We start from the raw sequence: 25057 nt of genomic DNA on the forward strand, positions 1-25057 counted from the left end.
AAGCCTCAATTTCTTATCTTCCAGGGTTTTAGTGAGGATTAAAGGTTGATTTTAAAAAGTGCTTAGCACAGTGCCAGCGTGACCAACAAATAAGTAGGCATATCATGATTGAGTTTTCCTTCTTCAATATGCTGCACACTTTCTAATTGTGTGCCTTTGTTCATGCTCTTCCTTCTACCTAAAACACTTTCTTTGGCTTTTTTTGTTGAAGTTCTATTCTCTCCCCAAAGTCATATCCATCACCAAGCAGTTTCTCATCTCCCTCCACTAGAAGTGATCTCCACAGCCTTTTAACTCCTTTCAAACAGTAACTTTTACCCTGGCGAACCAGTCAACAGTGATTTCCACACCCCAGGCCCCAAACAAGCATTTGGCCTGCCCTGTAGGTATCAAAGTGAATGATACTGTTTTCTTGTTCCCTGAGGGGCTCCCTCTCTTGTTAGGGGAAAGACAGGTCAACAACTGAAGTATAATATGCAGGAGTGGGTGGTGTCATAGGCACCCAGCCAAGGTGCTGTGAGAACACAGGAAAACAAAACGACTGATTCTCCAGGGAACACCTATGGAAGGAAGTGACATTTGGGTTGGGCCTTTTCAAATGAATAGGAGTTGATCAAGAAGGATTAAGACCTAGAGGCGTTTTGTATGGCTGGATCCGAGTGTATGGATGAGAGCAGGAGCCAGATGAAGCTGGAAAAGAAGACAGGAACCCATGGAAAGCACTTAAGATACCAGGCTAAGAAACAGGACTCTATCCCATAAACAGCAGGAAGTCGTTGAAGGTAGAAGAGTAGAGGTGTGGTTTTATCAGATCTGCTCTTTAGAAAGTTAGCTGTAGGACAAGTGGAAGGTACACTGAAGTAGGAGAGGCTGGAAGTTACACAGCCAGTTCAGGAGAGCAGTAAGGAGGCCAAATTGCAAGGGAAGAGGAGGGATGGGTAAGGGAATGTGATGGGGCTGTTGAGAAGACTGTTGAGATGATCCCGCCTTTGGAACAAGGAAAATAAAGGATTCTTGGTAAATATATTTTACCTTAGAATATACTGTCTATAGTAAGTGAATTAGAAGTGACTTTATGCTGATCAGGAAGGTTAAACTATATGAAGACTGTTTCTCAATTTTATTTCCTTAGATGGGATAAAGCAATTGAACAGATAATTAGGCTCTCCATTTCTCTGAGAGGTCTTAGAAGGAAATAAGCCAATGAGACCTAAGTCTGCCTCTTGTGTCATAGCTCTGGAAGCTGGTGGACCTCAGGAGTTCGTAGGGAGGGAATGGAGAGGAACTATAAGAAGACTGAGCCCCCAGCTACAAGATGTGCCTGATTCTCTTTCTTTGCTGTCCAAAGGCCCAAACTGATTCTTTCTACTTTCCCAAAATGGATATATTTGTGGGTCCAGGCAGTTATTGCATGACCTAAGAAGAGTTACCATTATCATATCTGCTCCTACTCACATTTTCCTGGAGAACATTTGGACTATGGGAATATCCTGTTTTAGGACAACGAGTGGGAGAATAGAAGGAATGGGTGGTTGGTAAATCTCCCTTCCTTTTTTGAAACCCTGGTTTTAATAGTGCTGAATTTAATTGGCCCATGGAGGTGGGTTAGAGAGGATTGGGATAAGCCTTTTCCTCTCTATTTAATTCCTCCAACTTGATCACATGCCAGTCAACATAAATGGAGAGAGAAGAAAAGAACTGGCCGTTAAGTGCCTGAGGAGGCATGTGGATATGGAGTCAGATTGCCTGGGTTCATATTCTAGACCTCCTGTTCTGGTTGTGTAAACTTGAAAAAGTCCCTTAACTTCTCTGAGCCTCATTTGCCCCATCAGTAAAAAGACATAGTAGCACTTATCTCACAGTGATATTTTACAGATTAATGAGTGGATATCTGTAAAGTGCCTGGAACATACCAGTCAGCAACACTTTATCAAAATGGATCAAGCACTACGAGCATTTCATAGCTACTCTCACTTAATTCTCACATCATTTCTTTTTTTTTTTTTAAGATTTTATTTATTTATTTGACAGACAGAGATCACAAGTAGGCAGAGAAGCAGGCAGAGAGAGATGAAGGGAAGCAGGCTCCCCACTGAGCAGAGAGTCCCATGTGGGGCTCGATCCTAGGACCCTGGGATCATGACCTGAGCCGAAGGCAGAGGCTTTAACCCACTGAGCGACCCAGGCACCCCAACTCTATCTCACATCATTTCTGAGAGGCCCATTTTACTGATGAGGAAGCCGAGCCGAGGTTAATTTCTTTGCCCAAGATTGCATACTAATAAGGAGGAGAGCTGAAATTCAAACCTAAATCTGAGTCCTTCACAGCACTAGAGGGTCCCCCCAAGAGGCCATCATCATAGAATAACAAGATAGTTGATCTACATAGCAAGGAGACTGAGGCTAAGGTGCTGAGCAAACGGTCTGGGATTTCCCCACCACATGGAGGCAAAGGTCCTATGAATAAGGTCCTCTGATTTGCACACCAGGAGTTAGGACTGGCAACCACTCCGATTTATAGGGAGTCCAGAAAAGTCCAGTCTTATCTCTGTGCTCTGTCAGGATGAGAGTGGAGGTGGAGTGGCAAGTGGAGCTGGTACCTTGGGTGCTGTATTTCAATACAACCCAGGATTCCCTGGGAGAAAAGGGGAGGGGTGGAAGGGAACAAGTCTGTCTCCCAGGTCTGCAGATCGCTACAGTTTCGTAAGAGTGGGGACTTCCTTCTCCCAATCATTAGCTAGAAGACCCATCTCAGGAGTCCTAGTACAGCCTTCCAGTTATTTCAATATTGTTGCAAAATGTACCAAAGCTACGGATACATGCTTTCCTCTTTTATCTTCTTGCATCGTATCTTTGTCTTTTTAGGTCTCTCTCATTTTTTCTCTTCTCCGTGTGGACTTCCCTAACATCTGCCCCTCACCCAGGTTCCTCCTCCTTCCTGGTCATCTATAAAATGATCTCTTGATTATTTTCACTTCTGTACAATTAAATACTGCCTTCTGAGGCTTTCTGACAGTTTCACTAATCACACTGTCTTCCCAACAATTTAGAAGTTTCCTAAGAGCAAGGGATGTCTTGCCCCCCTCCCTTTCAATCTCCAGTAGAATATCTGATACCCGTTGATGCAAAACAGATATTGAAAAGAATCAAATTCTTTTGTGCTTTCTTCTTAACTCTTCATCCAATCCTGTTTCACAAAGAGGAAAATGGAACTCAGAGAAGGGGAGCACTTTCCTGAAGTTTTCCAGTTAGTTAATGGCAAACCTGGGGTTAAAATCAATCCCCTTCACCGTTAATACAATGATATTTCCAATACCATGCTGCCTGAAACTTAAAATATCAACTAAAAGTTTCATATTTATTGTTGAAAAATAGTGCTTATTGTACTACTAGATCTTCTTTTGGCTTGGAGGTGGAAGAACCACCACCAAAAAAGGATAATCAAAACTGTGTGGAGTGAATTATTAAATTTAAATTAGCATAATTTCCTTATATTATGTAAGATTGCCCCCCTGTATTCAATAAGACATATTTTGCCAAAACATTTATACCTGGTGGTCTACCTTTAAACAGTTATCAAATTCTATGGGAATAATTCTTGTTTTGGTAGGAAAATATTGATCAAAAGAAAATTACAAACATATTCACAAATATGATATAGGTTGATGACATTTAAAAATTGGTTTAAGTAGATAAGTACTGATTTCAATTCAAACAAATGTAAACCAAAGAAAAGTGCTATACAGTTGTGATTTTTTTTTAATGGGAATAATTATATTTACAGAGTTGGTATTCAGAAGCTAGGGGAAATTGCCAGCCCTTGACATTTGGGGCAAAAATTTATTAATTAGCACTGGTATCATAAATTCACACAGCTTATATATTTCACAGATTAAAAACTCCACAATCATTGTATTAACAACATTTTCTTATGCAGATACATATGTATTTTGTATTGTGTGTTATACATATTATTCAGGCACTAGAATGGAAAATATCTTTGCATTTAAGATACTAAGTATTTACCTCTCCAAAAGTTGGTGAAATTCAGTCTGGGTTGTTTCTGTTTCAAAATACTTAGTAATGTGGTTTTTCACGTTCTTTTCCCTTTTAACGTCAACATTTCTGAAACAAATGGTCCAAGATTTGACTGATATGTCAGTATATATTATTAATTAACTTTTATCTTACATACGCGAAAGCATCACGAGGTTTTAACTTTATTATATTGTCCTAAAATAAAATGTCTCCTTTAAAAAAAAAAAAAGAGGATTTCAGGGGTGTCTGGGTGGCTCAGTCTGTTAACTGTCTGACTCTTGATTTTGGCTGAGGTGGTGACGTCAGGGTCCTGAGAACCCTGGTAGGTCTCCACACTCAGCGCAGAGTCTGCTTGGGATTCTCTCTCTCCTTTTCCCTCTGCCCCTCTGCCCATTCTCTTCTCTCTCTCTAAAAATAAATGAATTAATAAAATATTTTTAAAAATAAACATTTAAAAAAGGACTTCAAAAACTATCGCAATTAAATTATTATGTTTATAAACATTTATACTATGAACAATTTATATAAGAAAATGAATTTTCAGTATTTTAATCCTCTGAAAAATGCTGAACATTCTGAGGTGTGGATTTATCAGTTTTAAAGAAATTGCAGAGATTACATTCATTTTGCCTGTGTTTTTTTATATATTGTTCATATTCATATGTTTATTCACATATTATTTAGGTTATTAATAAAAACCTAAAAATTTTTAAACAGTAAAGTGATTAATAATGGTCATAGAGGGGTGCTTGGGTGGCTAGTCATTAAGCATCTGCCTTGGGCTCCGGTCATGATCCCAGAGTCCTGGGATCGAGCCCCACATTGGGCTCCTTGCTCAGCGGGAAGCCTGCTTCTCCCTCTCCGACTCCCCCGGCTTGTGTTTCCTCTCTTGTTGTCTCTCTCTGTCAAATAAATAAATAAAATCTTTAAAAAAATAATAGTCATACAAATAAGAGACTCAATCTCACAAAACAAACTGAGGGTTACAGGGGGGAAGGGGTAGGGACAGGGTGGTTGGGTTATGGACATTGGGGAAGGTATATGCTATGGTGAATGCTATGAAGTGTGTAAACCTGGTGATTCACAGACCTGCACCCCTGGGGCTAATAATACATTGTATGTTAATAAAAAAATTTTAAAAAAATAATAGTCATAGAAAAAATGCTTAATTGGAATATGTATCTGCTCAAATTTTCAAGTTAGAAAATTATCTGGTATATTTTTAGAATCTCTGAATTTTATTGAATGAAAAAAAAGTGGTCAAATATAGTTATTCACTCACAAAAAATGGTAATCCAGCATAGTTAATCATAAATAAATAAATAGATAAGTGAATAAATAAGTAAATTCAATAAGCACTAATTTAGGGCCTATTGTGGGCCCTATATCCTGTGGTAAATAAACTGGCTTAGTGCTTGATTAACGAGGACACACATTTTGTCTGTTTCCATGACCAGACCATAGCAGAAAGCACATATATGGATGAATAACACATCACCGCTGTTCTGTCTCATGGGCAGAAACATAAACAGATAATCACAACACAGAGTGGTAGGAGTTATGCTGGTGAAAAACCCACATGATCAGAGCAATGGGGAACATAGAAGCTACAGCTGATTCAGGGGTGAGTAGGAAGTGTCAACATCAAGAAATGAAGTACAAACTCATTCTCAGAACACCTCTATTATTTTAAGGCAGATGGAAGGTATTGATGAGTGGCAGGGGTTTAGGAGTGGGAATTGGAGAGAGTGTTGAAAAGAGATAGAACTAGAAAAATAAGCAGGAACAGCTCGCAAAGGGCCTTAAAAGCTATAGTTAGGTGCTTAAGAGAGTCCAGGGATCATAACTTAGTAATAACTTACTCATTAAAATTATGTAAAAATATAAACTTTATCACATAGCTACATAATTGAGCCTTTCCTCTTACAATTCCTTAAAATGTCACTTATAAAATTCTCCTTGTTTAACTTACTATTCTGAGAGATGAAATTCACCTGGAAATCACAATGGTTTTAATTTATTTGAATTTGACAGCCGCTGTTCAAGACTAACTGACAAGATCTTGTTACTCACCAAGAGTAATGATCAGCTAAATCACAAACAAATTATATCTGATCTCCCTTTGGCTTTGTAGATAGAGGAACCAGCAACAACAAATTTCCCTTAAAACTGTCTAGAATGAATCATTAGGTAACTAAAGGACAGCATGCAACCAGGGTAAGATTTGGTTAAAATGGATCTGTACTTCATCATTCTAGCTTGATTTTGCTTGTAAAGTCACGAAATACCCCAGCTATCTTTCTTCTTACAAACAAGTTTCAAGTTAATACAAGTAATGTAACCCTTCCTGTCATTAGCATTTATTTCTTCTGAAAGAGAAAATATTTAGCTTGGATATATGAAAAGTAGCACAGCAGGACTTCTACTTTGCACAACTCTGGGATGCTGTTTGTATAGAACATAATGTGAAAAGTGTCCTCTGGAACTGGGAAATGCAGCTGCCCTGTAATGTTAGCCAAAACTCTTCCCATTTGAACCTTCTGTTAACCAGTATTTACATACAGCTCTGGGGCAAACAATGCTATTGATTCTGTAGAAAATTTTCTGAAATGACCAAGAAAAATTAATGTATATTTAGAAGAGTTTAATGCCAAGTATATGCCAGTGTACTTTAATTGGGGGGGATAATTAATTCATGTAGTGAACAAAGTGAATACTTGATTAATTAGGGCAAACCATTCCATGATCAGAGGGTTTCACATACTTTCTGCTGGAACTGTTGTCCAAATTAACAAATCTCTCAAATTATGTTTGGATTACCTGATTGAACTATGCATTTTAAAACATTAATGGGAAAAGATAAAATCTGTATATAATTTTAAGCCTCATTGAAAGATATAGTGTGAAAAAATAAATGGAGGAAGGGACAAAAATCATTTATTAACTTTGGATGTTAAAAAGTCATATATGCTACTTTAAGGGCATTACCCTCACATTTTACATCCAGCAGAATGAGCTAATTATGAAATGTATGCGTCAAAGATTTCAATTTCAGGCTTGACTTTACTTTGAAGATTAATATTTTACTTTATCATCTTTACAGGCAGTTCAGTGGACAGCCGATCTGAATGTTACTCATTGTTCAGCGATGTATGAAGTATATTTAATCAATGTGAAGAAAGTAATATTAAACGATTATCAGCAGCCTCAAATATTCTAAATATCTCAAAAGAAAGGTCAGGAGGTAACATCACTGCTAATAATATGAGAAGCAATGTATTTAACTCATTCTTTACATTACAGCTTTGCACTTGTCTGTGATTTCTTCTGTCATAAATTGTAATGAAAATACAGCAAGTGATTTTTCTCCAATGTTGGAGAAATACTGGCTGCATGGGAGGATTTTATTCCAGTCTTATAACATAAGCTAAAATGCAGATTGATGTTTTTCTAGAATGATAAGCTTTTAAAATGTTATTCCAAGGCAGAGATATAAATTATATGAAGTTATATTTTGAGAACTATATTCACTTGTTAAATATCCCAAAGATCTGAATGTAAATAATAATGTACAATAATAATTTAAATAAGGAATTACACAATCTGTAAGAAGCAATTTATGAATTCAGTTATTTTGAAACACATTAATAAAACTTAAGCAAAAATGCTAATTCAAAATAGACATTGATCCTAGAACTTTTTTTATATCTGAATTACCCATTTCTAACTCATTATTTTCTCCTGTGCTTAGCTTCAACCAGAAGAGTTAAAATTAAGTTCCTGACAAGTTTTAATTAAATCTCAGTTTGTATTTTTATCTCCAAATATCAACATGGGAGCCCTTTTTTAAATTAATTAATTTGTATATTTATTTATTTTAAAGATTTATTTATTTAAGAGAGAGAGTGAGTAGAGGGAGGGGCAAAGGGAGAAGAAGAGAGAGAGAATCTCAAGCAGATTCCCCACTGAGCATGAAGACTGAAGCAGTGCTTGATCTTAGGACCCTATATCCCTGAGATCATAACTTCAACCAAAATTAAGAGTTGCTTAACCAATGGAGCCACCCAGGCACCTTGGGATCCCTTTTTAAAAATAAACACAGAATTCTCCCAGAAACACATCCATAAAGAAGACAAAAATTTGTAGAAATTAGAAATGAGAAGTATGAGCAAAATGTTCTTACTGTATTTTCCGTCCAGGTGAGATGTCTGGACCAATTATAACAAAGGCTCTGTTTTTATTCTTGTCTCCATTCCGTAGAACTCTGAGCCTCACAGGGACACTCAGCTCTGGGGTCTTACAGATAGATTTCTTCATGGGAGGACTGTTTGGAATAAGCAGTCCTTCTATTGGCCAATCAAACTCCTTCAGAAAGAAATGACAAGAATGTGATGATAAGTAAGAACAGTCATTTCTAGATATAAAAAAAATTAAACACAGAACTTACACCTTTAATTTTTCATTCATGCATCAAAAAATGTATTGGGGATCTAAGATGTTCCAGACAATTCTAATTGATGTCTCATATTTTTTTTTAAAGATTTTATTTATTTATTTGACAGAGAGATCACAAGTAGATGGAGAGGCAGGCAGAGAGAGAGGAGGAAGCAGGCTCCCTGCTGAGCAGGAAGCCCGATGCGGGGCTTGAACCCAGGACTTAGGATCATGACCTGAGCCGAAGGCAGCGGCTTAACCCACTGAGCCACCCAGGCGCCCCTTGATGTCTCATTTAATTAAAAAGGAACAATTTTAAGATTAGTAGGTTTTTAAATGTGTGTAAAACCTGTGTTGTGGGGCGCCTGGGTGGCTCAGTGGGTTAAGCCGCTGCCTTCGGCTCAGGTCATGATCTCAGGGTCCTGGGATTGAGTCCCGCATCGGGCTCTCTGCTCAGCGGGGAGCCTGCTTCCCTCTCTCTCTCTCTCTGCCTGCCTCTCCATCTACTTGTGATCTCTCTGTCAAATAAATAAATAAAATCTTTAAAAAAAAAAAAAACAAAAACAAAAACCTGTGTTGTGTCACAATATAGAAGACTTAGTTCCTCTCAGAGAATCAACATTCTAAAAAGATAAAACTGAATTAGCTTGGGATATTTTTGCTTGTGTGTGAAGTATCTTTAATCAATGTGGAGAATTATGAACAGTGGTTTTATCATAGCCTGATGCAGTATTATCTTAAACTAGAATATTTGGCAAAGAAGAATACATTTGAGGAACTCTCCAAAAACCAAAACGAATACATTTGAGGAACTCTCCAAAAACCAAAACAAAAACCAAAACAAAAACCAAAAACCAAAACCTATGTTTTAGTTGCAGAACTCACTCACTGTGTATCTTTCTTTCATTTATTTATCTATGCATTTTCTAAATATTAATTGATGGTTTACTATATTCCACGCACAGTGGTAGACACTGGAAATAAAACTGAACTAGACAGAATACTCTTCCACAAGGAATTTCCAGCAGATCTTCAGAAATTTACTGAGAAATAAACTGGCAATTACAATAGTATAAATACAATAGCAACAGAGTACTGGGTATGATGTGACGACAGAGGAGGAGAACCTAACTTAGAAATGCAGTATAATGAAAATAGACTCAAAATGGATGAAGGACCTCAATGTGAGAAAGGAATCCATCAAAATCCTGGAGGAGAAAACAGGCAGCACCTCTTCGACCTCAGACTGCAGCAACTTCTTCCTAGGAACATCGCCACAGCAAGGGAAGCAAGGGCAAAAATGAACTATTGGACTTCATCAAGATCAAAAAGCTTTTGCACAGCAAAGAAAACAGTTAACAAAAACCAAAAGACAACTGACGAATGGGAGAAGATGTTTGCAAAACGACATATCAGATAAAGGCTAGTGTCCAAATCTATAAAGAACTTAGCAAACTCAACACCCAAAGGACAATAATCCATCAAGAACCGGCCGAGGACATTGACAGACATTTCTGCAAAGAAGACATCCAGATGGCCAACAGAAACATAAAAGGGCTCCACATCACTCGGCATCAGGAAAATACAAATCAAACCACAATGAGATATCACCTCACACCAGTCAGAATGGCTAAAATTAACAAGTCAGGAAATGACAGATGCTGGCGAGGATGCGGAGAAAAGGGAACCCTCCTACACTGTTGGTCGGAATGCAAGCTGGTGCAACCACTCTGGAAAACAGCATGGAGGTTCCTCAAAATGTTGAGAATAGAACTACCCTATGACCCAGCAATTGCACTACCGGGTATTTACCCTAAAGATACAAACATAGTGGTCCGAAGGGGCACGTGCACCCAAATATTTATAGCAGCAATGTCTACAATAGCCAAACTATGGAAAGAACCTAGATGTCCATCAACAGATGAATGGATAAAGAAGATGTGGTATGTATACACAATGGAATACTATGCAGCCATCAAAAGAAATGAAATCTTGCCATTTGTGACGACGTGGATGGAACTAGAGGGTATCATGCTTAGCGAAATAAGTCAATCAGAGAAAGACAACTATCATATGATCTCCCTGATAAGAGGGAGAGGAGAAGCAACATGGGGGGCTAAGGGGGTAGGAGAAGAGTAAATGAAACAAGATGGGTTGGGAGGGAGACAAACCATAAGAGACTCTTAATCTCAAAAAATAAACTGAGGGTTGCTGGGGGAGGGAGGGAGGTAGGGAGAGGGTAGTGGGGTTATGGACATTGGGGAAGGTATGTGCTATGGTGAGTGCTGTGAAGTGTGTAAACCTGGAGATTCACAGACCTGTACCCCGGGGGCTAATAATACAGTATATGTTAATAAAAAAACTAAAAAAGGAAAAAAAAGAAATGCCATGTAGTGGAGCTGAAGCCTCCATAGGGGTTAGGGCAGTCAAGGAAGCGGTAAAAGGACAGGGCAGAGTGTATATACAAAAACTTAAGGATTAACAGAACATGATATCTGGGGGATAAAGAGGGAAGGATTGATTGTTCCCAGGTTTGTAGTTTGAGCACCTGGGTGGATGGTATGGCCAGTCACAAAAATAAATATTTGTGGAAGAAGTGTAAATGAGGGAACAGATGATCACAGACAATGTTGTTAAGCCAAGGTCTCAATTGTTTCATTTTTTTCTATCTGCAAAACAATTGTCCTGGCAGCAGTTAATCCCCCACTGCAACGACCACGCTATAAAATATCACAATTCCATATAAGTGTGCATCGGTTTCTACGTACTCTACTCTCTTCAATTGCTGATTTCCCTATCCTGCACAGTACCATGCTGCCTTGATTATAATACATTTATATCTCATAAAGTTTGATATCGCATAGGGCAACTACCCCACCTTGTTATTCTTCTTTGGAAAATGGCTCTTATTAGCCCTTTGATATTTCATATACATTTATAAATCAGCTTGCTAAGTTTTCTAACAGTCTGTGTGGGATATAAATGTTCTGCAGAGCTTCCTATCAATCTTATTTTGTTAAGATTTTTTTCTTGAATGTCCAGTGAATCACGTAAGGCTCTATTTTCTGCATTTATTGAGATGTGCTCATATGATTATTTATCCTTTTCACTGGCTATGTGTTAATTACATTAATTGATTTTTTTTTGAGATGTTAAACTAATATGCATTCCTGGACCAATCCAAATTGGTCACAACATATTACCTTTTTTATAGATTGCTGATTCAATGTGTTACTATTTTCTTTAGGATTTTTACATGTATATTCATAAATGAAATTAACATGCTATTTCTTATATGTACCTTGTCAAGTTTTAGTATTAAGTTTATCCCAGCCTTAAGAAATGAGTTAGAAACTGTTGCTATTTTTTGTATTCTGAAATACTTGCTACTTATACATTTGGTAGAATTTGCCAATAAAACTATTTGATATTGGTGTTCTCTTTGTGGGGAGATTTTAACTATTGATTCTGTTTCTTCTACAATTATGGGATTCATTATGGAAGATTCATTCCATAATGAATCTTCTTGATTCCATCCTAAGTTACTTAAGTGTGTGAACTTGACCATTCTATTTATCTAAATTATAATATTTATTAGTACAAAGTTACTAATCCTTATTATCTTCTTAATCGCTCAGTATCTGTATTTTTATCTTTCCTTTATTTTTAGTATTATTTACCTTTACCATTTCTTTCTTAATCAGTGTAGCCAGATATATCCATTTTATTAATGTTTTCAAAACAAGTTTTTTACTTTGTTGACTCTGTTTTGTATGTATCAAATATTGTATCAGTTTCTGTTCTTATAATTCCTATTTCCTTCTTTTTAATTCTTTGAGTTTATTTTGCTATTATTTTCCTAACCTTTCAAATTGGAAGCTTAACACATTAATTTTTAGCCTCTTTTCTTTTGTAATTTAAGTATTTTAAGTTCATACATTTCCCTCAAGTATGCTTTAGCTGTATCTCACACATTTTGCTTTGATTGTAAATACAGTATTTCCTTTTTAGATGTTCATCATGACTTCTTCTTTGTCTCATGAGTTAAAATGTCTATTTAGATTTCACAATAAAAGGCTTTTCTATTTATTTATTTATTTGTTTGTTTTTGACAATCAATCAGCAAAACCTGCTTCTACTTTCAAAATATATCTACAACCCATTTGCTCTTCATCACCTCCACCACCCTCGTCCACTAGTTTCTCTCACCTACAAATTGCAAAACCCTTCTAACTACTTATTCCTACTTCCACCTCAGCCCCTTTGTACTCCATTATCACAATGACCTTACTATTGTTTAGGTCAGAGCACATCACTTCTGACTCCAAAGCCTCCAGTGGCTTCCCATCTTAATAAGAGCTAAATGTTTTAAAATGGCGTACAAGTTTCTGCAGACTCTGTACCCAAACTTTTCTCTCTCATCTTATCTCCCACTGCTCTCCCCCTCACTCACACTGCTGCTGCCATAATTACCTCATTGTTCCTCAAAGACACCATTTCAGGTTTTTTGCAATTCTTGGCATGCTCTTGCCCTAAAGAGCTTCTTGTTCTACAAATCTTTATTCAAGTATCACCTCAATGAAGCCTTCCCAGGTCAATCAAAAATTACAAATCCTGTCCTTCCTCACCTGCTCCCTACAACATCCCCTACACCCTGTCTTTGCTTCTATTTTCTTCTTCACTCTTATCACTGACTAACATTCAGAAGAGCATCCTGTGAAGAGGCTAAGAGCTTGGGCTGTAGAGCCAGACTTCCTGAATTTGAATTTTTGAACCATCATTCTTGTTGTGTAAACTTGGGCAAAACTTTGACCTAAAAGAGATGGAAGTTGACAGATAAATTCTTTCCTTTTTCTCCTCCAGAAGATCACTGTTTAAATGGCTTCTTGGAGGAAAGCTTGATAGTACATTTTTATATTGGTTCCCCTTCCTTTCCTGCTTATCCCTGAGACTGCACATCCTAATAAGAGAGAAGCACATAAGCCATTTCCCTCAGGTTCTGTCTTCTGAGGAGCCCAGGCAAAGACACCACAATCCACATGAACTATAAATGGAAGAAGTTTCCTAAAGGGGATATGGATACCAATACCCAGAGGAAGAAGAAGTCAGAATACGCAGGCAGAAAGCTCAGACTATCACTACAGGGGTGGTTCTACTGTCCTAACAGTGTCTAACTGACATGACAAAGATGAAGTTACAGGTGGGTTGGGGAGACATGCTGGCCTGTTAGACTAATACAGACCAAGATGCATGGCCATTCATTTATGGAAAAGGAGACCATTTTTTAAAAGCTAGTGTAATATGAAAATTTTACTAATTTATATTCTCAAAAAGTTTTTAGAATCTTGCAATTATATTAAAAAATCAATCATATAGTACAAAAAAGGTGCTTTAGATAAGTTATAAACAAAGTCTGAAGGTTGTGGAAATTAAATATTCTGAGATGCATCCAATTATAATGTCCTAATTTGTTTGTGATATGAGTGAGTAAATAACATTAATTGCATTTAATTAGGAGAAAGCAGTATACATAAATGTTTAAAAATCTCATGAGTAGATTCCTTGCCAGTTTAGTGTTTTTTCCTTTATATTTAATATAATATTTTGTTTAGTAAACATGTTCATAACAATGGCATACAATGAAGCTAACTTATCACACTTCTAAACAAGCAAAATTTGAATTAATAAAGTTTTTCCATATTCCTGACCTTCACTGAGGACCATTTACCTGTATGGAATTTAAGTTGCAAAGGGCAGACCATAAAGTGTTTATAGAGACATGTATCTATTATTATGAATGGAGAAACATCAGACCACTCTCCCTTACTAGAATTACTGGAAAGAAATATGTTATGACAAACTCATTATATAGTTTCTTTTGGGATGTTCCAATTATTCAAGATTTCACTTAATGTAAGGGATGGTGAAAGAATGGATTTGCATAACTTAAGAAGTAAGTTGATAACTTACCTGCAGCTCTTTTACAACAAAGATATTAAGCATTTCAGAGCAAATCAACATTTGCACAAGTTTTAGACATAAGTGATCATGAAACTAAAGCTGGATAAATGGGAGAGATGGGGCAGAATAGCCTTCTCATTAAAAAACTGCTGTCACATTAACTGGAAGTTCTAGCCATAGCAATTAGACAAGAAAAGAAATAAAAGTCACCCAAATTGATACATAAGAAGCAAAACTTTCACTGTTTGTAGATGACATAATACTCTACATAGAAAACCCAAAATACTGCACAAAAAAATCTGCTAGAAATGGGATGCCTGTGTGGCTTAGTTGGTTAAGCATCTGCCTTCAGCTCAGGTCATGATCCTAGGGTTCTGGGATTGAGCCCCATATCAGGCTCCCCAAGTCTGCTTCTCCCCTGCTTGTATTCTCTTGCTACTCTCTCTCTCTCAAATAAATAAATACATAAAATCTTTTTTAAAATCTGCTAGAATTGATAAACAAATTCAGTAAAGTCACAGGATACAAAATTCATTAACAGAAATCTGTTGCATTTCTATACACTAATAATAAAGCAGGAGAAAAAGAAATTAAGAAAACAATCCCAATTAAAATTGCACCAGAATAATAAGATACCTAGGAATAAACCTAACCAAAGAGGTAAAAGACCTGTACTCTGAAAACTATAGAACACTGATGAAAGAAATTGAAGATGACACAAAGAAATGGAAAGACATTCCATGCTCATGGATTGGTAGAACAAACTTTGTTAAAATTTCTATACTACATGAAGCAATCTACACATTTAATGTATTCCCTATCAAAATACAAACAGCATTTTTCACAGAACTAGAACAAATGTTCCTAAAATTTGTACAGAACCCCAAAAGATCCCAAATACCTAAAGCAATCTTGAAAAAGAAAAGCAAAGCTTGAGGTATCACAATTCTGGACTTCAAGTTATATTACAAAGCTATAGTGATCAAAATGGTATGGTACTGACACAAAAATAGACACACAGATCAATGGAATACAATAGAAAACCCAGAAATAAACCCACAACTATATGGTCAATTAATCTTCAACAAAGCAGGAAAGATTGTCCAAAGGGAAAAAGTCTCTCCAGCAAATGGTGTTGGAAAAACTGTACAGCAACATGCAAGACAATGAAACTGAACCCCTTTCTTACACCAAACACAAAAATAAATTCAAAATGGATTAAAGACCTAAATGTGAGACTTGAAACCATAGAACCCCTAGGAGAGAACAGGCAGTAACTTCTCTGACATCAGCTGTAGCAACTTTTTTCTAGATATGTCTCCTAAGGTAAGAGAAACAAAGCAAAAATAAATTATTGGGATTGTATCAAAACAGCTTTTGCAAAGCAAAGGAAACAATCAACAAAACTGAAAGGCAACCCATGGAATAGGAGAAGATATTTGCAAACATATCTAATAAAGGGTTAGTGTTCAAAATATAAAAGGAACTTCTAAAACACCCAGAAAACACCCCCCCAAAAAACAAATAATCCAGTTAGAAAGTGAACAGAGACATAAACAGACATTTCTCCAAGAAAACATACAGATGGCCAACAGAGACATGAAGAGATGTTCATCACCACTAATCATCAGGGATATGCAAATCAAAACTAAAAGAAGATACCACCTCACACCTGTCAGAATGGCTAAGATTAACAACACAGGAAACAACAGATATTGGCAAGGATGCAGAGAATTATAAATAATGGTCAGCTAAGTCATAAGGTTGGAAGATTAAATCTATAATAAATTTAATACATATGCTTATAGTGACCAAAATGTTCTGAATCCCCACAACATGAAGGTCACATTTCCTAAATGCAGCTTATTTACCTGGAAAGTCCTTTCAAGTAAAACTTTAATTGCATTTCATTATATACTGATAATATCATCTTTTTGCTTAAAAAAATCAATTCTGTAGAAACGGGACTGGAAGAAAATATGGTTCCTTTGGATAGAATGGATCCAGGCTTTAAATGAAACAGATTGCATCTGAGTAAGAACTATCTGAGTTCCCTGCTTAGTAAGTATTTTCTTCTCTTCCTCAAACACGGCAAGAAGTAACTGTACTCAGGCTGAGTCATTTTGAAATACATGGTCTATTTGTCTCACTTTAGCTAATTTAGTGCCTTAGTCCTTTCCCTTTGTTTAAAAGTGAGGACCAGAGTTTTGTTGGGGTACAATCTTTTTTTTTTTTAAGATTTTTTTTTTATTTATTCATTTGACAGATAGAGATCACAAGTAGGTAGAGAGACAGGCAGAGAGAGAGGAGGAAGCAGGCTCCCCGCTGAGCAGAGAGCCCGATGTGGGGCTCGATCCCAGGACCCTGGGATCATGACCTGAGCTGAAGGCAGAGGCTTTAACCCACTGAGCCACCCAGGTGCCCCTGTTGGGGTACAGTCTTATCCCTCCACCCAAAAGCTATTATTCTGTTTGAATGGCAATAGAACTTTGGAGTAGTCCATTTCTTTTCCTAAGACCATTTAGTTGTCAAATCTCAGGTCATCAGCAAAAATGTACCTTTTTAATGGTAAATTTTAAAGGAACCAGGTTTAGTTTTCCTAATATAATTACCATACATCATTTAATTAATTAACCAAATTGCTTTATTTATATACCGAGATTTGAAAATGTAAGCACAATATCTGCAATGAAATTTGCAATAATTGTAATTTTTTCTCTTTTCCTATATAAGAAAGAATACTTCCTTGTGAAGCATCCCTGTCCACCTCCCACTCCATTGGGTGGTGAAAACTTGATATTCCAATAAGAGGTGTTCCAGTTTCTTCCAATTTAAAACAGCATTTTTTAATTTGTTTTTTTAAGCTATATCCTTTTGTATACATACTCAGTCAAATTGAAGTTTCAAATTTCTTACCAGAACTGTTGTTTGTTTTAAGGGATATGCCTCCTCCCTTCTGCTTCCCAGTGTGGTTTCTGGTAGATGAAAATTCAACAAACTGTATACCCTTGGTATAGGGGTCCATGGTCTATATATGAGTACTTGGCCTTGATCCTCCGAGGCCTCTAAGTATGTGCCTCTTGTGCTCTTTGGCCACTGGGCAACCTGCTGGCATCTGACCACCACCAGGTAAGGTATAAATTATCCTGCCTGCTCTCTCTGTTTTAGACTCTGTTTTCCCTGAACCTCTGGAGAAAAATCTACAATTAGTGCAATTCACAGTTTTGGGTTTTTTTTTGTTTTTTTTTTTTTCTTGGCTTATTCTGGGTCTATTGGTCTCTCAGTGCCATTTTTCCACCCTTGGCTCCATGTTGGTTTTCACTAGTGTTACAAACCCAAGTCTCAGACACATAATTCACCTAGCCACTGGTCAGGGTGCCCAACCCTCAGCCTCTGGTATTTTGAAGAACTCTTTTCTCACTCAATGAAACTCAGCTATCTAAACTGTAGCTTTACTGCTAAATATAAGAACATCTAAATGTAAGTCTAAATATAAGAACATCTTTGGGGCCTAAGTAATGACTTCTTGGTTTCAGACTCCATCTGTCTTTTTCCTAAAGTGCTAAGACTCATTTAATCAGCAAGGAGGCATAGGAAATTATGATTTAAGGGGAAAGAGAAAACTTGATTGAACCCAGAAAACATGACAAAACAACTAAAAAATCAGGAGAAAATCTTTTAAAAAAATCTTTAGAGTGTATTATTGACATAGCAATAAAGCAAAATATACTAGGGACCCAGAGAGGTAAACAGAGTCCTGAAACTGGATTTTATTTTTAGTAAATTTGACAAACCCCAATAAACTTGAGTTTCTGTTTCCATGGTCTTGCAGGGGAAGGACACAGGAGGCAGATTTCTGGGCCTAGCCAAGGTGGGAGATCTAACAGAAAACTCTCCTCATAAAACAAGAGTCACAGGCTGAATTTCATGGAAAAGGCAAACCAGAAATAATACCCTCCAGGTGGCTGCGAGTAAACTAGATTTTCTCAAACATCTTCTCTTACAGAAGAGAAAAAATAATCTTCATTGAGAGTCATAATACAGGCTGACCCTCACTCGTTTTTTGTTTTTTGTTTTTTGTGTTTTTTAAAGATATTTATTTATTTATTTATTTGACAGAGAGAGATCACAAGTAGGTGGTGAGTCATGCAGAGAGAAGAGGAAGCAGGCTCCCTGCTGAGCAGAGAGCCCGATGCAGGGCTGGATCCTAAGACCCTGGGATCATGACCTGAGCCAAAGGCAGAGGCTTTAACCCACTGAGCCAACCAGGTACCCCTGACCCTCACTTGTTTAAAACACATGAGATAAAGATGAAGAGAAAATTAATTATCTGAAATAAATATGCCTGAAAGCACAATGCAAAAATGTACCATAAACAGACAAAGATGTGAAAAATATGAAAGAGAGGTTAAGAGATATGGAGGTCAAAATAAGAAGCTTACACATAATCAGGGTTTTCTGTAAAAAATGGAATGAGAGGATATAAGAGAGAGAATATTTGAAAATGGGAGATACATTTCCAGAAATGATGCATGATAACAATCCACAGAGTCAGGAGCCCCAAGCAGGAATAATAAAAAGAAATCCTCTCTCAGACATTTTGTGGTGAAACTGAAAAATACCAAAGGAAAGGAAAGATACTAAAAGCAGTCAGAGAAAAGAGAGATTACCCTTTGAAGGAATAACAATTAGAATGATAGATGACTACCAGATAGCAATAATGGATGTTAAAAGTCTGTGATGACATCTTCCATTTTCTATGTGAAAATACCTTATATAAAGGAGGGGAAAAGACATTTTCATGTAAGTAAAAACTGAAAGAGTTTGCTACAAATAACTAAAAGAAAGGTATATGAGGTTGAAGGAAAGTAATCACAGGTGGAAGAAATGAGACATAAGAAGGGGTGCTGGAGTGGCTCAGTCCATTAAGCATCTGTCTTTGGCTCAGGTCATGATCCCAGAGTCCTGAGATCAAGTCCTGCATCAGGCTCTCTGCTCAGTGGGGAGCCTGCTTCCCCTTCCTCTGCTGTTCCCCCTGCTTGTTCTCTCTGGCTTTCTGTGTCAAATAAATAAAATTCTTTTTTTTTTTAAAGAAATTATAATAAGAAAGATGAAAAATGGGGCCAAATCTAAATAAATATTTGATACCCATAACAATTTAATATTTTGTGGAAGCTTTTAAGACTATAAAATTCTTAACATCTTGAGGAAACTCCATGCTATTTTCCAGAATGGCTGTACCAGCTTGCATTCCCACCAACAGTGTAAGATGGTTGCCCTTTCTCCACATCCTCACCAACACTTGTTGTTTTGTCTTGTTAATTTTTGTCATTCTAACTGGTCTAAGGTGCTATCTCATTGTGGTTTTGATTTGTATTTCCCTGATGGCTAGTGATGTTGAACATTTTTTCATGTGTCTGTTAGCCATTTGTATGTCTTCTTCGGAGAAGTATCTGTTCATGTCTTCTGCCCATCTATTGACTGGATTGTTTGTTTTTTGGGTGTTGAGTTTGAGAGGTTCTTTATAGATCTTGGATGTCAGCCCTTTATCTGTAATGTCATTTGTAAATATCTTCTCCCATTCCCTTGGTTGCCTCCTAGTTTTGTTGACTGTTTCCTTTCCTGTGCAAAAGCTTTTTATCTCGATGAATTCCTGAAAGTTTATTCTTGCTTTTGTTTCCTTTGCCTTTAGAGACATGTCTTGAAAGAGGTCACTGTGGCAAATGTCAAGGAGGTTTTTGCCTATGCTCTCCTCTAGGGTTTTGATGGATTCCTGTACCACATTTAGGTCCTTCATCCATTTTGAGTTTATTTTTGTGTACAGTGTAAGAGAATGGTCCAATTTTATTTTTCTGCATGTGGCTGTCCAATTTTCCCAGCACCATTTATTGAAAAGACTGTCTTTTTCCCACTGGATATTCTTTCCTGATTTGTCAAAGATTAGTTGACTGAACAGTTGAAGGTCCATTTCTGGGGCCTCTATTCTGTTCCACTGATTTATGTGTTTGTTTTGTGCCAAGATGCCTTTCAACAGATGAGTGGATAAAGAAGATGTAGCTCATATATACAAAGCAATATTGCTCAGCCATCAGAAAGGATGAATACCCACCATTTATATCAAGCATGGATGGAACTGGAGGGGATTATTCTAAGTGAAATAAGTCAAGCAGAGAAAGATAGTTATCATACGTTTTCACTCATATGTGGAACATAAGGAATAGCATGAAGGACCATAGGGAAAGGGAGGGAAAATTGAAGGGGAAGAAATAAGAGAGGGAGACAGACCATGAGAGACTCTGGACTCCAGCAACCAGACTGAGGGTTACAGAATGGAGGGGATGAGGGGATGGGGTAGTTGGGTGATGGGTATTAAGAAGGGCACGTGTGGTGGTAAGCACTGGGTTTTACAGGCAACTAATGAATTGTTGAAAACTACATCAAAAACTGATGATGTACTATATGCTGGCTTATTGAACAAGATAATAAAAATAAATAAGTAAATAAATAAATACAAAAAGATAAAATTCATGAAAATAATAGCACTATTACAAATCATGTGATTGAAGTTAAGGTTTTCTAATGTTCTTGATTATTTGGGAGAAGAGTAAATACATTTGTTAACTTTAGATTTTGATCATTTACATATGCAAGCTGCAACATTCAGATTAATAACAAAAAAAAGAGTGGAAAAGAAGTAATAACAAAAAAAATGGAAATGGAGTGTACAATTTCCAAACTAGTAGAGTTTTTTTTCCAAACAGAGAAAAACAAAATCAATATAAAAGAACATAAGAATGAAAAAAAAAGAAACACAAGAAAGGCAGGACAAATAGAAAGCAAATAATAATCTAAATATATCTGTTAAGGCAATAAATAGACAAGACCAAATCCTTTAGTTTAGAGATAAAGTTTGTCAGATAATTGTTTTTATATTAATTATTTGCTGATTATTAGAGACCCTTCTAACAGAAAGATATAAAAATATAGAAATAAAAGGATGGAAAGAAGATATATTAAGCAAATAATAATAATAATAATAATTAGCTGGCCTATTTCTATTAAGATTGCATAACTGAGATTTTTTTTCCTAGAGATAGAGGAGTCTCTACATAATGATAAAAGTTTCAATTCACTAGGGAGAAATAATATTTCTAAATATGTATGTATCTAAGGACTAAATTTCAAAATATATAAAGTAAAAATTGACAGACTACAAGAAGAAGTAAGTTCATTTTCATAATGAAAGACTTAAATACATCTTTTTAATGAATTTGACAGACTACAAGAAGAAATAAGTTCATTTTCATAATGAGAGACTTAAATACATCTTTCTAATGAATTGGTACAAAAGCAGAATTAATTGATCTCTTGCACCTAACAAATATAATTTAAAAGATTCATGGAAATTTTCAAAAAAAATTGAGCCTAAAAGAATACTGGGCCTAAAAGAAAATCTCAACAACCACCTCTTGTACTAAAGATACAACCTCATTAAGTTGTCCACTGGGAAGAACTGGCCACATGTAGGTAAGCTTGTTCCAGAGCGGATTTTCAACTCTGGAATGTTTCCACTGGCCTGGCTTATTAGTCCCTTCATGTTTTATGGCCCACCTAAAACAAAATAAGAGAAAAAAAGGAATTTAGTAAGATTAAATATCATTTCAAAATATTTTTAAAAATCAGGAAAAATTGGTAGTGTTATAACTAACAGTAGAATTTGAAATAAATGTCAGTAAATAACCATTTTATAATAACAGTGACATAAATAACAATACTAACAGAAAAAAAATCAAACAAAACTTTTTAGACATTCAAAGAGAAACTGACATAAACACAATTATTCTGAGAGACATCATTACAAGACCAACAGCGATAAACCGCCCAGTAAATTTTTTTAGGGTAACAAATAAAGATATGAAATATCTGACTGGTATAACTAATAAATATTAGTATTATTTATTTATATACATTGTAGCCTACTAACAAAAAATATCTTTCTCAACAATTCTTTGAACATTTGTAGTATTTGTCACATACTAACAATGTAAACTTAAATACAGTTTTAAAATGAAAATTAAAAAGCCACATTTTGTGGAAAATAATAGAATAAAACTAGATATAAATAGAAGTTTAAATTTACAACTCCAATAACATTATTAAAAAAACACATTCTTGGGGCACCTGAGTGGCTCAGTCAATTAAGCATCTGCTTTTGTTTAAGTGTCTGCATTAGGCTCAGGCCATGATGCCAGGGTCCTGGGATCAAGCTCCCGTCAGGCTCCCTGCTCAGTGGGGAGCCTGCTTTTCCCTCTCCCCAAGTCCTAGTGCTCTCTCTCGTGCGTGCACTCTCTCTCTCAAATAAATAAATGAAATCCTTAAAACAAACAAAACACATTCTCTCTCCCCAAATACTATTATATCATGTGAAGAAAAAATAATATGATCAATAGCTGTTTAGAAAGCAGTGAAAATGTATAATCTAGAATTACATTCAAAGGTAAATTCATAATGTTAAGCGCTTTTTTTATTAAAAGTGAAATTGAGAAGAACTAATAAACATTCAAATCAATTATTTTAAAATATATATAAAATTGTTCCATGGAAAATAGATGAAAGGCAATAATATCCAAATAGAAATAAATAAATTAGAAAATAGAACATCAGTAGACTGGTTCAAAGAAATGTTTTTGAAATAAAAATAAAATAGCAAACTCTTGCAAATAAATCTAGAATAATATAATACAAACCAAATGGAAAATTGAGCTAAATATTTGACATAGAAAAGATTGAAAGAGTATATTATGCATGTGTAAATTACTAAATGCAAAAATTCTAATGAAATAAATAATTTTTTTAAACCTCAAAGATTTGAAACAGAAAATAAAGAACATGCCCTTGCTCTCATAACTTCACAGCTCATGAAAGAGATCATTTTCATGCTATCTAAAATATTTTAAACCATAAATATATAGAAAACTAGTTAATTTATTCCGTGAAGGAGAGATAAGCTTCATAATAAAATCTATCACTGATAATTTAAGAAATAATACAGTAAACAATCTGAGGGTTTTGAACGGGCGGGGGGTGGGAGGTTGGGGGAGCCAGGTGGTAGGTATTATGGAGGGCACGTATTGCATAGAGCACTGGGTGTGGTGCATAAACAATGAATTCTGTTACGCTAAAAAGAAATTTTAAAAAAATTAAACTTTAAAAAAATTAAAAAAAATAAAACTCCTAAATCAATATTAGTCAATAAAATTTAACATTATGGCAAGAGAATAATCACTATATATAGTGAGTCATACTGAGCCTAGAGAGGAAATGATGGACATTTATTAATATAATAAATTACTGATTAATGAGTGAGAATACAAGAAGCAACCCATCACTTATACTTTTCGAGCATATGTGACGGTCATCTGAGCCTAAAAGTTTTCTGAAATAGCCTAGCCCCAGTCAGAACCATTTGCGATACTCAATCTCCCATAAGCTTGATGGAAATTCTTGGGGCCTCGGCAGCAAGGGGTGGGGTGGCAGGGAAGACCTCTTCCTTACCAACATGGAACCAGGTGGAACCAAGTTGAAGTCTCTTACAAGCCATGGCATATAGCCCCTGTGTTACGTTTCTCTTCTTCTCAGTGAAATCATTTTTAATTTCCCCAGTGCCTCCCAGAGTGTTAGCTACATACATCAAATACCCAACCACTTGAAATGAAGTATGGAAAGCTCATTCTTTCAGACAACATATTTGAACTATGGGAAAGTGAATAAATCTCAGAAGATGGTAAGCTCCTGTTGTTGCTGGTGAAAATGACGGGAATACACATGATTGGTTCACATCAATTTTTATTTTCCTGAATACCTAGCAATCCCTTAAGGATCTGTTTTTATTGCAAACCTCTCTAGTTGTAATTTTTTTCATCCACATCTCAAGTTCTCCAGGCCCTGAAGGTGTGTGTGGAAGCTCTCTTTCTTGCTCCTCATAACCACTTCCAGACTATTGTTCCTTCATCCTTCTCCAAAGGTCTTTGCTTCGAAGCACATATTAGTAGCCCAGAGCACCTATTATCCTTCCTTATTGCATTTATAACAGTTCTTCTGCATCCTTCCCTCTCATTTATTGAAGATTTTACCATCCTGGCTTGTTTTTGTCTCTCCCCCTCTGCTCCTGTAATCATTCAATGACTTTTAAAAATCTAAGTAGACAATCCCCCCTGGCCTCTCAGTGCCTCTAATGATCTTAATTCCATTTCACATCAGCTACCCTTCTCATGGACACAGACTCAAACTGTCATTACAAATAACTGTACCACTTCTAAAATATCAATTGCAAGAAGCCCACTTTCTCACCATCATCTCCTTTTTCTCTAGTTCCACATTTAAGTAGCCCACTATAACAATTCCTCACTCTACCAGGTGTTCCAAACCATTGTTCCTATCCCTTGTCACACTCCATACCTCCCTGCCAGGTCTACTCTTCCCTCTATACTTAGCTAGGATTCATGGTCCAGCATTACAGCCACCTTCCTTTCCTGACTCATTGCCCTACCCTTCCTTCTTTGTAGTCAATTAAAAAAAAAAAAAATAGAAACCAGCCCTGGTCCAATTCTTCACCTCCTGTAGG

At 36.2% G+C, this 25057-nt stretch overlaps 1 protein-coding gene across 1 annotated transcript in view; it reads right to left on the reverse strand.

Annotated features, from left to right (window-relative positions):
- DCDC1 (doublecortin domain containing 1) overlaps positions 1–25057 on the reverse strand; it is a 433096-nt gene that overhangs the window by 67559 nt on the left and 340480 nt on the right. The window contains 3 exon segments of the mRNA XM_047690790.1: positions 4027–4125; positions 8222–8403; positions 21921–22044. Of these exon segments, the coding sequence (XP_047546746.1) occupies positions 4027–4125; positions 8222–8403; positions 21921–22044 (405 nt within the window).

The sequence above is a fragment of the Lutra lutra genome, chromosome 10, assembly GCF_902655055.1.
Source record: "Lutra lutra chromosome 10, mLutLut1.2, whole genome shotgun sequence".
NCBI lineage: Eukaryota > Metazoa > Chordata > Mammalia > Carnivora > Mustelidae > Lutra > Lutra lutra.